This window comes from Castor canadensis, chromosome 6, assembly GCF_047511655.1.
Source record: "Castor canadensis chromosome 6, mCasCan1.hap1v2, whole genome shotgun sequence".
Taxonomy (NCBI): Eukaryota; Metazoa; Chordata; class Mammalia; order Rodentia; family Castoridae; genus Castor; species Castor canadensis.
Window position 1 is genome coordinate 67,293,915 of NC_133391.1, and position 14,560 is coordinate 67,308,474.

Below are 14,560 nucleotides of genomic sequence, written 5' to 3' on the forward strand. Positions count from 1 at the left end.
ATAGATGAATCTATGACTAGGCAATTTACAGTAGGGTATCAATTTAATAGCGAACATTCATTTATAGAGAAAAGAAATGTGTGGCTTTATCATTCAGGTATGAAACTTGGCTGGTACCCCTGTGTAATGCATACCTTGGAAAGGGCTGGTCTCTTAAATCAAGATAGAGCCTGCCTGCCAAGTCCTGGCATGTTACATGGATCGCTACAATGTCACAGTCTTGAGGGCATACTCCAGGAAGGAAGATTGGTATCAAATATTTATGTCTTCTGTAAACCTAAATTCAGCAGATTGTATCGACAATGTGTTATAGAAGGAAAATAAAAAGACTTTTATCCAGTTTCGTGTTTAAAATGTGAGTGGACTTTTCTCGGACACTAAGTCTTTTCAACATCATTTATATATCTGGTTTGCTCCTATCTTCAATGAAAACTCCAGAAAGAGAATTATATATACCACTTTTAGAGTGTTGCAATTCTAGTGTCTGTTTTTAAGTCCAAAGATATGACATAGCAAGCAGTCACTGAATAAACATAACTCACTTTGAGGTGTGAGAGCACACTGAAGTGCTTTATTGCGGCTTATAACACATCTTAAAGGAAAATTTCAAAACCATGCACATTAAAGGCCATGTTCCAACTCCCAAAATTGTTCAGAGCAGTATTCAGAAGCCACATGTGAAAACTGTTTGAAATGTTCAATTCTGAAGGCTCACTTAACTGTCTGTCTTCTCTTTGCAAAGTGATACCCTGTTCCATGCCTCTGGCTGTTATTTGGTATTTATAGAATCCCATCAGCATACGTGGAACTTTACTGAAGACATAAGGGAAGATCAGTGTCAGAGACTGTAAACTATTTTCCATTCTATTTATACAAGCTTAATAAACAGTAAAGGGCCTGACTGGTGTCAAGCCAATAGAAAAGTAATGTAGCATGGAAATTGCTCTGAAGTTTCAAATTTGGATAGTTGTACTACTGGTGTTACCAAATACTATATAGCTCCTTGGTAGGAAGCTTAGAAGTAGAAGAAACTCTTTAAAAATATTTTACCACTCTTTGAACTTAACAGGCAAGTGTTTTAACTCCAGCCATCCTGCATTATTGCTCAGAAGGCACTGATAAAGACTGCTAGCTCTCCAAGAATTCTTCACCTAAAATAATGGCTCTCAACTTAGATGCTATATACACTGATGTGATTTCTGAGGAAGCAGTAAAGGAGATAGAGTCTTGGTTAGCACATCAGCGATCTGCATCTCCATAGATGTTCTCATGGAATGTATTCCATTTCTAAACATCTAGAAATGGGAAATCCCATGAGGATTATTTATCTTAGTTATTCTTCTTTTTCTACTTTGTAGGCTTTCAACTAGAAAATGTATGCACAGTATTAAAGATTAGTGTATTGAAGTTTAGAAGTGAAGAAAGGCTTTGTGGATAAAGTATTACTTAGGAGTTAAATACGTATAATTCTGACACATACTTGAGATGAAGAGGAGATGGTTTTAAAAGTTATGAGCAAAAATGAGGAACAAAATATTTCTTGGGGAAAATGGTTGGTTTGTTTGTGATAGAGGTTTTATGCTACGAAAATAATAAATAATACTCTGAAAGTAATTTGAAGTCAGATTTCCCTAGAAGGAGATAGTCACTCAGTATATATTTTCCTAAACATGTCATCTAATACAATACCCTCTAATAGTAACCTACTCCAATATTATATTAATCAATTAGCACTGAATTATATTTTTGTTCAACAGCATTATGGAAAATGAAGCTTAAAAATGTTTATGGAGTTATTTTCTCTCATTTCTTTTCATCCATTCTTTATGTAGAAAAACCATGTGCCTTGTTTTGCTCTCCTGTTGGAAAGGAACAGCCTGTTCTTCTGTCAGAAAAAGTGATGGATGGAACTTCTTGTGGATATCAAGGATTAGATATATGTGCAAATGGAAGATGCCAGGTAAGACATTTCAAAAAGGGGTACATGTGCATTGGGGGAAGATGTCGCACTGTTGGGAAGCTTCATAGGAGGGTAAGATAGAAAGCATTGGAATATGATTCAGAAGGTAAAGTCTGGACTTGGTTGTGACCTTGAGTAAGTCTAATCTACTTTGTGCAAGTCTGATTCATTTCTTCATCCTTATAATAACAGGTTTGGACTGAGTAATCCATAAAACCCATTACTACCTGAATGAATCTAAGATTTTGATTATTTAGTGTATATGTTACAGGTTTAAAATTGGAACACTTTTATATCAAAACATTCCAGACCAAAACATCAAGAACTCCAGTTCTTCATGTCTGTGTACAAGAGTGAGCCAGGAGGCAGAAAACTATAAAATCAATTTTGTTAATCATATTCAAGTATTTATTAACATTCTTGAATCAACTCATTTTTAAATGCATGTCAATTTTCTTATGATATTGAAATTTTGTTTGCTTTTTCTCTTCTTAAAATAATTTCCATTTACATGTGTGTGTGTGCTCTTCCTCATCTATCTTTAGAAAATAGTGAGTCGGAAGATCGTGGTGGAATCAAAGACTAGAAATTAGGATTTGCTCTTTAGAATTCTAACATTGTCTCAGGTTGGCTTCTCCTGAAAGATTAATATGTAGGAAGTTTAATTCCAGTGTTTCCATGATGACCACATGGGAGAGGAAGGAGGTAGAACTGGGCACAAGAAGAAATGCTCCCTGTATGGATTACTAAAGCTGTAATGTCTCTTCAGTTGTCAGCTTCTAGGGTTAGAAAGCCAGACCTTTTAGTCCTTCACATCTGCTAGCCTTAGAATGTGAACATCCCCAGAAAGGTGATAAGGTATGTGGAAAAGCAGTTTTCTTTATGCTAGATGGGTTCTGAAAAATTTCCCAGAAGTAGGAGTAAAATAAGTCTGCTAGCAATGAAAGAGGAAACTGATGGTAGCAGCACTGAATCCATGACCACCATTAGGAAACTGTTCTTGGGAAAATAACATATAACATATATGAATGCATTGACTAATCTGAAATGAAGCTCTTGGACCAGTGGTCCTTAACTTTGTGCTATGCATTCCTTTGAGGATTAGATGAAAATGTTTTGTCCCAGAAAACATGCACATCCAAACATACACACATGCACCTAACACACACACACCAATATTTGAAAACAATTACAAGCTATGAAAGGATGCAATAGAAGTTATAGACTTCTAGGTAGCTGGGAACATCATGCACCTTAAATGCTTTTGCAGCTCCAGTAGTCTAAATTTTGCTAGCATGCTATGAAGTTTAAGACTTTGAACCATGCCATTGCCATAAGAAGTAGTCTTATGATTATATATTAATTTCCTTTACTCTGTAACAGAATATGGCAATAACCATATTCTATAATTTTTCAGTTACCTGTAAAAAAATCATAGGTATTTGAGCTGTACGTGTTTTGAGTTTGGAAGTATATTTTGTGCATTTAAAGGTTTTACCTTTATTTCATTACTATATGTAAATCTGTCAGATCAGTGTATGTCCTCAGTGAATATTTTTTCAAAAAATATTTCTTTTTAAATTATATATGTTTTTCACTTAACAGTGTTGTACAAGCCAAATCTTTTACATGGTGTCTGACTAGATATTAAAATTACAAGAATGACAAAAATTCTGCACAAATGCCATATGAGCCTTATGATTCTAATTAGATTAGAATTCTCTGAAATGGATTGTGACTTCTAACAGCATTAGACTACTTCAGGATGCTTTTTTGTTAATTGAAATGTTTCATTCAATCTTTCTGTATAAACATGCCTTATTTGACAGCCTTCTGTAAATTGGGGAAATATTGTATCACAAAATATATACCATAAAAGCTGAACTTAGAATTCTAAACTTGGTTTATGGAGGCATGGAAAACAGCTTTCTGCCGGTGACCCAGTTTGTCTTTGTGGCATTTCTGGTCATGAAAAGTTAGGAAGGCTCAGCCCTGTGACACTTGTTTGTTTCCCCATCTCCAGCATGCCAAAGGTGCTTCAGCCACCTGTCATCTATGAGATGGCATTGACTTTTCTAATTAGTTCATCTTCAGCTTTTGGATTTGTGTGAGCACAGTGAGACTACTCACCATAAAATATAAAATTCTAAAATATGTGAATATTGAACTATGTCTAACCCTAACTTTTACTTTAAGTTTATAGATAATACCTTGGTTGTGATATCCTATTTATAGGCTTAGGAAAAAATACTAAGAAATTGTAAGTTATAATCTATTTAATCATTCAACTACTATTTATTTTTCTCTTACTATTTGCCAAGAAATGAAAAATATAGGATAGCCCTCTGGTTAAAACCACTCTAATGTCTAGCCTATATTTTTCCTCATTTACATATAAAGAAGACGTTTTTCCTTAACCAGGACTCCCAAGTTTTTCATGACTCCTGTTTAAAGTACTTTTCACATACATGTTATGTTTTGGGCATTTCCTATGATGGTTTCTTTTATCCAGAGACAGTCTGTTTATTTCTTCCCAAACGAACTTTGCCTGACTGATCAGAGTTCTCTACTAATCACTGTTTTAACCCTTGACACTGATAGGCACTTTTTGACAAACGGAAGGGCTGCTGTCATGTGCCATTTTCCTGTGATCCTCTCTTTCTCAGGATTCTCATCCTGCAGGAGCACCTTATAACCAATCTCCTTGCTTCCCAATCACAATACCAGACCCAATTAGAAAGACCTTGTTTTTGTTTCTGATTTATTTAGTATTTTAATACAAAAAATAACTGGAACTGGTCATGAATGGCTAACTATTAGTCTCTCTCCCAAATCTTCTTCTGATTAGGAGAAATCATAATTCGTTTCTGACAATATCAACATACACATTCTTCCCTTTGAGAATATATAGCTTAGAAAAATAAGACAATGCTTTCTGAACATCAATGGAAGGCAAACATTGTTCACTAGAAAAGGGTAAAATTACTTGGTCCCAAAAGATTCCTATTGACAGAGTTCTTCTGGCTGTGTATAAACATTAATTCCTCCAGTTGTTCATATTTTCTTATATCAACCGTGTGTTGCAAAGAGTTCTTACATTTAAGTGCTGGATGCCGAAGAAGATGGGGCTAGAAGTTTACTCATGAACTGGAATGAAAATAAATATTCTGTTCAGAAAGTTAACATTTAATATTTAGCATTTTCTTTGCAATCATTTCTTAAGTGAAGCCACCTATCTAGTGAAGTGTCTCTGCTCTCTGTTGAAGAGAATAAATTAGATTAATTATGTTTTACCCATGACAGAAATGTGATTTCCTTTGAGACTTACGTAGATTTTATTTTTCTTAGTGATACATTTCTCCAGATTACTTTAAGATATCATTTAATACTTACTTTAAGAAAAATAGTCTCATCACTATCAAGCCATTTGGCCATTTTACTGATTATATTACTTGCTATATTAGTTGAAACACAGACTGTGACATTTTGTTAGTTTACTAATTAAATATGCCTGGTTTGCAGAGATTAGGTTTATCTAAAATTAGTAGTAAGATACAAAAGAAATTTGTGATGTATTGTCATTTGCTTCTTGCAGAAAGTTGGTTGTGATGGCTTATTAGGGTCTCTTGCAAGGGAAGACCACTGTGGAGTGTGCAACGGCAATGGAAAATCATGCAAAGTCATTAAGGGGGATTTTAATCACACCAGAGGAGCAGGTAATTTTTTCTTTTTTATATTTAATAATCCCTACAGTCTTTGGGGGAAAAAGAATACATTGAACTTGACTTAAGAGATCACAGTTACAATCCTATAGAAGCCATTTTCAGTGAGTACTGAATGATTTTTCACAATGACATACAATATATGTGATAGGAGCCAGAAATTTAAACAAGCTCATTTCCCAATAATGAAAATATGAAGTCATCTGTTGTGCATTTAGTGAGAGCAGCAAGGGGATAATCTAATTTGCATTGGTTAATGTCACCAAGTTTCTGCAGACCTCATTCTCCAATGCAAAGTATGTCTAATAGAAAATAATGATTTGTAGCAGCAACCATTGAGAATATTACCCTTCAACTTTTCAGCTTTCCATTTGTCCTCATTTTTAAAGAGTTTTCACTAAATTTCAAGGGAATAAATTTTTTAAAACTGAGGATATTAAAACAGTGTAGTATGGTTGAAATCATAACAGGGGAGGAGGGATCAGAAGACCTGAGAAAATGTTACAAACATATTAACAGCAAGAGCTATTCTCCCTTCTTTTGTTTCCTTATCTATAAATATTAATAATCAGGGAATATGAGGATAAAACGATCTTGTGAATGATCTATGTGATGTGAGATTGAAGAGATTAACAAGAGCCAGTTACAGTATCTACAGCTGTAATGGTCCAAAATATGCTTTATGTGCAGAAAATGCTCTAGACTCAAACTCTCAGTCTGACAGAGAAGAAGTAAACATGTTCTGTGTTTCCATTTCCATCTTCCCTGGACATGTATCTATTGTACCATCATTTATGACTATTTTCATCATTCTCTATATGCTTATATTACCTACATTAACAGTTTCCTATTTCAAATTGCTTTCTTGTTCAAAAAATACCAGAATCCCTGAGACTAACATATACATCAGTTATATTACAAAGAACAAGGTGTTTGTGTTTGAGTAAGCAAGAAAGCTGACTTCATTCTACAGGAGTCCTTTAGAAAAGAAATTCAGGCACAGCCTCCTGCAAATTGAATATAAACTTTTACTAAACCCAAACAGAATAAAAGATAAGTTAGCTAAAAGAATTTAGCACCAAAACACAACTAAGGCCCAGAATAAATTGCATATCAAAACCCCAGTCTCCAAAGCTGTGAAAAAGGCTGTGAGCCCCACACATCAAAATCTACCAGCACTGACATAGCAAAGACACCCTTAACTGACACAGGCTCTCAGTCTTTCAACCAAAAAAGCATAATTATAAGAAGTGCTTCCTCCTGAGTGAGATGAGAAAAAGCTTTTTACAGTGCAGAAGCTGAAAAATGGAAAGACTAAAGAAATGTAAACAATATAATTTTGAAAAGCATTTGCATAGTTAATAAACATGTAAACAGTTCACTGGAGAATTCTGATACACATTAAGCACTGATATCATTATTTTAATTGCAATAACATTTCATTGCTCCATTACAAAAAAATGGATATATCATGAAAAGCTCAGTGATGAGGCCAGGTGTGGTGGCCCACACCTGTAATTCCAGTTCCTTGGAAGGCAGAGTTGAGGAGGATTATAGTTTGAGGCCAGCCTAGACAAAAAGTTACCCAGACAACACCACCCGCTATACATCCCACTCACTCCCCTACTCCGAGTCTTGTAGTATGTGCCTGGTATCCAACTACAGGGGAGACAAAGTTAAGAGAATCATAGACTGATGCCAGCCCTGGACAAAAATAACTGAAAAATAACTAAAAAAGGCAATTAAATTTAAAAAAAAAAAAAAAAGGAGAAGAAGAAGGTCTGGGTACATAGCTCAAGTGGTAGAGCACCTAGTGGGAGAGTGCCTGCCTAGCAAGTGCAAGGCTCTGGCTTCAAGTGAAATTCAGTGATGCTTTTCATCCTGACTACAGTTACCTGGCTGCAGTTATATGGATATGTTTTTTCTCAGGTAATCAACCCCTCAGTGATTTTATTCCACTTTAAAACCTACTTTTGCCCGTTCACTGTAGGTGGGTTATGTCTTTTTAGGTTTTTTGTTGTTGTTGTGCTGGTGTACATTGTGGCATTTACAAAAGGTCTTAGAATATATCAAACATATCATACTTGATATCACCACCCTCTCCATCACTCTTTTTTATCCTACCTCCCCCCATTCCTGGAATATTTTCAACAGGTCTCATTTTTCTACTTATATACATGTATACACCGTATTTGTACCATATTCATCCTCCTTCACCATTTCCCCACATCTTCCCACTGGTACTAATTCCCCTGGACAGGACCTGTCCAGCCCTCCTGTTCTCCAATTTTGTAAAAGAAAAAAAATGACATTTTTGTTTATTAAAGAGCTACACAGGGAGTTTCCTTGTGACATTTCCATGTATATATGTATTATAACCTGAGTTTGTTCATCTCCTCTATTTTTCTTCTTTCTATCCTAGTCCCTTTCTTAGGACGATTTTAACAGGTTTAAAAATTCTGTATTCATTCTTGTACAGAGAGTTCATCAACCACAATCACCCTCTTAACCTCCTTCTTTTACCCTCTGTAGAGAGGCCTTATTAAGAGCATTTGTTGTTTGGAAAACATCTGAGGTGTTTGATACTCAGAACATCAGAACTGGTAATGCCACTTCTTCCTTACAACTCTACTTGAGCTTCACATTGCTTACAAGAAAGAAACCAGAATTCTTAATGTGTACCACAAGACAATAGGAGGCCTGCCCTGCTTCTGTCTTTCCAGCCTCACATCACAGTAGGTTCCCTTCCTCCTCTCTGTTGGAACCCACAGCACTCACTTTTCAAATGTGAATCTGTCTGCTTCCTTTTAGCTTTCCTGGGTAAATTTCTGGACATCACTTAGTTCAAATGTCACTTTTTTAGTGAAGTTATCCTCAACAAGCCTTGCCTCCCTCCCTTATGACAACTTCAGAAAAGTTCACCATCTATGTATCCATATGATGCAGTGGTGATTACCTCTGCAATTTTGCCTGCGTAGTGTATCTTTCACATTGGACTTCAAGCCCAACCAGGAGAAATACCATGGCTATCTTTGTTCCCAATTACCAGCATCCATTAAAATCTGTTAATTTGATTAATAATGAAGCATTACATTGTTTAGAACTTCAAATTGTCTAAAAAAGCTGGATGACTCTTTAATTCTATCTTGGGCTTCATCTACGTGTGACTTTAGGAAAGTTGTATTCATTTCTCCCGAGACTATTTTATCTCTGCAGTTTATGAGCTTCCTAGAATTTCTCAAGGGTCTTGCAGGATTTCCTCATCCAGTTGGCCATGAATATGTGTATATTGTGTGAATATTGCACATGCACACATGTGGGTGTTTTCAGTCCCAGTGCTTTATTTAGAGTTTGCTAAATCATTTTTGTTGGAATTAGAAAATAAACTTATGAGGTATTTTTTCTTGGTACATATATTATGTCTTTCATTGCAGCTTGCCTAGCCAAGTAATAATTTCTTAAAGGTATAAAGGCAAATTGTGTATTTGGATGGTTGAGAAACTATATAGTTACTGGAACATACTAAGAAGAAAATGGGTACCAAGTGTGTTATTCTTGCATAAGAAAATGAAGTTCCTCCCTTGTATTAGGAGGATATGTTCTTAGAGTTTTTGTTTGTTTGTTTGATTGCTACAGAATTAAAAGAGTCCTAGTCTCATCTATTCTAGTTTATGAAATCATAGCAGTTTGTCATAGCAGGAAGTGAATAGTGGAATCAGACAGATTTGAGTTCAAAACTTGGGTGAGCTAATTACTGGCAACGCACTGTTTAAAAGCATATTTTATACCTTTATTTTCTCATCTGTTAAATGAGACATGTAATCTAGGTTCACTGTCCCTTATCCAAAATGCTTTGGACCAAAAGTGTCTAAGATTTCACAGGGTTTTTTTTATTAAATATTGAAATATTTGTATCAACTTTACCTGTTGAGTGCCTCTAATTTGAAAATCCCAAATTAGGGATGTCCAACATATGTGTATGTTATCGTATAATTAAATAAAATAATTTATGTAAATTCTATAATAGTGACTAATATACACCAATAGTTAATTTGTCACTTCATTATTAGTGCCATGAAAATGATGATTGCTATTGGCATTTATGATGGCTGATTAAGATTGAGATCTCTGGGGCCCAGGCATGGTGGCTCACAGTTATAATCCCAGCTACTCCAGAGGTGAAATTGGAAGGATTGTGGTTATGGCAGTCATGGCAAAAAGCTAGGGAGACCTCAGCTCAACCAATAAGCCTGGCATGGTTGCGCATGCCTATGGTCTCAGCTGCATGGGAGACATAGGTAGGAGGATCATGATCCAGGCTGCTCCAGAAAAAAATACGAGACCCTATCCTAAAATAACTAAAGCAAAAAGGGTTGGGGGCATGACTCAAGTGGTAGAGCACCAGCTTAGCAAGCACAAGTCCCTGAGTTCAAACCCCAGTACCTTACTGCCCCCAAAAGAATAAGCTCTGTGGTTATAAAATAGGATATTTCTGCATGCAAAACAGAGTGTCCAACGTAAGGTTCAAATTTATGACTATAATGTCACTGACTTCTTGTTCCACCTGCTAAGCTAGACACCAGCCACTCTTCCATGTGCTTTGTAAAAATGTACATTTTTAATCATTGCTAACTGGTTTACTTACTGAAAAATAACCCCTGGTCATTATCTTTATCTCTTCATGTCTTTATTTAATATTTTTCTTCCTCTTTTTCTTCTTTAAAAATCAGTCTAACTCACCTGTCCTATAAGGTACACTGTCTTATAATATAGTATTGCTCAAGGTATAATGATACACTGAGAGATGATTATCTCTGTAATATACAGTTCTAAGTTTGCTGCTTAAACTCAAACAAGAATACATACCTACTGTCTCTGCTTTGTTCTATCAACTCTCCTTTTTATAGAATCCTGAAATTTAATATTTTCTCCAAACATGTTACTAAATTTATTTGCTCGGAAATTAAAGTCACGTCCTAGTCACCTTTCTCTTTGGTATCCCTGTATCTGTAGACACAGTTGAGCAACTCTTCTCAAGGCAAGTCATCTGTAGGATTCCCCATACCAAATTGGAGCTTATCTCCAGCTCATGATTCTTCTTTTTCAGTATTGAATTCTTATTTATTTCTTGTCTCTTCCTTAAAAACGATGGCTGTCACCATAGACCTTGACTTCTCTTCCCTCTTAATCTTCTCCATGGGTAATTTAGCTCATGACTTAAGTTACTGCTTCTGCAGGAAGGCTTTGACCTTGCCCTGCAGCTCCAGATGTTTCAGAGAACTCACTGGATGTTTTTAATAGCCTATTGTAATATTTTGTTAAATACAAATAGCAAAGCTGAATTTACCAAATTGTTACCAAAATTAGGTAAATCCTGTCTTGATTTCCAGGTTCCTATAAATGGTGGCCCCATTCTTACACAAGTAATAATTCCCCATGTGTTCAATATCTATTTCCCACCTTGAAATAGTAGGTATCAAGTTCAGAAATATTTTTCTTCTTCACGGTATTTTCTGGATTTTCTACCTTAGCCTATCCCACTACTAGATTTCAGCCTCCTTACACCATCACTCATAATATCCTGCATATTGCTATTAGATAGAGCTTCTCCAAACCAGAATCTAATGACCTAGTTTTTCCAAGTTTAGTAGCTCCAAGTTGATAAATTCATTAAATTCGCCTTAATAGAACCACTCCTTATGTCTTCTTATTTCTTCAAAATTATTTTACTCAGCTGTTAAACAATACTGTTTATCCCATATTCTTCTTTATATCCAATGAAGTAATTCTTTTTCTGTATTGATCTAAATCTTGGACATTTTCCAAAGACATTTTGCCTATTTACTTATTTTTGTGAAAAATACACTTGATATATATTTGTTCTCTCCTCCAAATCATAGTAATTTGGGTGGTTGCCAGTGTTTTTCAAATGTGAGTAATGTATATAACCATTTAAAAGGAAGAAAAAAATTCCACTTTAGTAAGTAAGACTAGCAGTGAATCTTTGAGAGATGTAGCTCAGAGAAGGGAGACAGCTTTTAAAACCCTCTTGCATACTCTTTAGCAGGGAATTAACCATATTCTTTTATATATTATCTTCTTGATATAATTTTTTGCAGTTTTATTTGACTCATTTACATTAGCTATTTATGCCTCTTCTTTCCAATTTAATTATAAGCTCATTCAGGGCAGAGACCATCTTTTCTTACTTCTGTGTACAAAATACCCACTGACCATTTGTTTCTGTTTTCATCATCATCATCCCCTGTTTTGGTCATGTAACAAAATGACTGTATTCTTATACTTGGTGCTACAAAAAGTGGTTGGATGTTACTAAAAACAAGCAATCCAATAATTAATTAAATATGCTGTGGTTTTGAGTGGAATTTATGATTCCAAAATCACAAGCCTCTAATACCAGCCACTGTCACCAGCTGGGGTATATGCTACCTTCTGATGGGTGCCAAATGACTAAACATTTGAGGAATTTAGAGTCAGCTCTTGTGCCTTTTTTGCAGCTTGAAATCAGACTTTTATCAGATACATGAATCTACACAAAATACTAAGAAAAATATTATTTTAATATCTTCTTAAAACATAACTGTTCAGCTAAAAGTAGGTGCCTGCTCTATCAGTGTTCTGCACTAAATTAAATCTTGATTCCCTCTCTGCTGTCCATGTTCTTTTAATTTATTTCAAGTATTAAGTCTCTAATCTCTGCACAAAAATCCTTCCTGACAAACATCCAATTATGTCTTGCATTTAAGTGTCTGACACCTGGAAGGTGACACTAGGTTGCATAGTGATGCCTTACTCCAGTTTCAACTGCAGTTTCTGGTCTCCAACTCCTGTTTCAAACCTTTTGCTGTCTCCCCACAGAAAGGCTGTTCTCTTTGTCCCATAGTAGCTACTTCAAGGGCTAGTCTAGGCCAGCTGTATTTTTTCAAGCTGTGTTTCCTTCTTCTCTGCATTTTTGAACTTAAAGGAGTTCCCAGAACAAAAATTCACGTTAATTTCTGTTCCACAACCCACGTTTTTTCTAACGAAGCTGTCTCACAGAGCTTTTTCTCTCCTCGCTATTAAGAGCTCTTCTACATAAAACACAATTGTTTATTTGTCCTCAAAAGAGTTGAAATCTCAACATCTCTCCAAGAAACTTCTCTTGAAATCATTACAGCTTTTATAATAAAAAATTGTCTTTACACAGCCATTGAAATATTCTGCAAATAACAAAAACCAAATGGATAAAATAAAAAAGGCAAGTCAATTAAGAGAAAAGATTTCATAAGAACTCCACATTTATTTCATGTTTTATTGACTCTTGCAGGTTATGTAGAAGTGCTGGTGATACCTGCTGGAGCAAGAAGAATCAAAGTTGTGGAGGAAAAGCCTGCACATAGCTATTTAGGTAACCTGTGTTACAGACACAGAGACGATGGAAAGCAGGAGCCCACCTCCCTGTCCTGAAAGTTCATTATATGGGGATGAGGAAGTCAGGCTGTGTGTACTTTCATGTCTGAACTCCCACGAAGCACCTGTTAGCTCAATGAGCAAATTTCTCCTCTCCCAAAGACTTCCCAGAAGCAAAAGCAATATGGTTTTCTATGATTTTTTGGGGAGAAAGAGGGATAAAAATTTCTTTCCACATCTTAGCCTATGATAAAAAAACTCATTGAATGACAGAAATGTTTTATTACAAATATGTGCATATTTATTATATAATCCATCAATGTATTTATTTCATGCCTATATTTAAACCCATTATGAACATATACACATATTTTTATTAGCTGCATATATAAATGCATACATAAGTTTATAAAATGACTATTTTAGAATTAAGAGATCAAATTTGAAAAAAATTCTACCAATGAAAAGGACTTAACTTGTAATATAAAAGAATTCTTTCTTATTTCATTTTACGAAACTCACCTATGAAGAAATTAATTTTTAAATTTTAAGTATGGCTTGTGGGAAAGATTAAATCTGCCAATAAACCTGCCAATTGACTAGGTCAATTGATGATTTTTAAACATATAAAATAAAGGACAATTTGTTTTCATACACCACTTGTTCAGAGTACTCACATATAATTCTTTTTATACCTGTATCACTGGTTATGACTCTGCTTTCATTTCTCATTTTAGTAATTTAAGTTTCTCTCTCTTTCTCTTCTTCCCTCTCCCCTTTAGTGTAGCTAAAAGTTTGTCAATTTTGTTGATCCTGTTTAAGAATCATTTTTTCCTCTATTGCTTTTCTAATGGCTATTCATTTATCTTTGCTAATTATTTCCTTTCTTTTAATAGTTTATGGTTTAGTTCTTCAATTGTTAATTTGGTTTTTTTTTTTTGGTGGTACAGGGGTTTGAACTCAGGGCCTTGTGTTTGCTAGGTAGGTGCTCTACCACTTGAGCCATACTTTAGCCCTCTTCTTTTCTTAATGTAAGTGTTTATAGGTACATATTTCCTTCTTAACATGACCTTTGTGTGTCCCGTAAGTTTTAGTACGTTCCATTTTCTGTTTCATTTCTCTGGAAATTTGTTTAAAATTTCTTTCATGATTTTTTTATTTGATACATTCATCCTTTAAGAGTGTTTTGTTCAGTTTCTATGAAGTGGAGAATTTTCCAGTTTTATTTCTGTCATTTTCTAACTTCATTCCTTCATGGTGATAGAAATTATTTTGTATTGTATTTGTCTTCTAAGAACATTGACATTGCTTACAAAGGCATTATTAAAGCCTACCTCAGTCACTGATTTCTGCTTAGTATAAACACCAAAAGCTAGAGTCCTCTGTGGCCTTCACTCTTTTTGCCACTCTAATATGATGATGCATCAGCAAATCCTGTCAGGACTTTGATGCCATCACTTTCCCTACA

At 35.1% G+C, this 14,560-nt stretch overlaps 1 protein-coding gene across 2 annotated transcripts in view; it reads left to right on the forward strand.

Annotated features, from left to right (window-relative positions):
* Adamts19 (ADAM metallopeptidase with thrombospondin type 1 motif 19) overlaps positions 1-14,560 on the forward strand; it is a 276,147-nt gene that overhangs the window by 192,308 nt on the left and 69,279 nt on the right. Inside the window, exons 14-16 of one of the 2 annotated variants that reach the window (XM_074076627.1) lie at positions 1,833-1,960; positions 5,556-5,676; positions 13,010-13,090. In XM_074076627.1, the coding sequence (XP_073932728.1) occupies positions 1,833-1,960; positions 5,556-5,676; positions 13,010-13,090 (330 nt within the window). The remainder of the gene's footprint in view (positions 1-1,832; positions 1,961-5,555; positions 5,677-13,009; positions 13,091-14,560) is intronic. The other variant, XM_074076628.1, reaches the window with a different exon arrangement.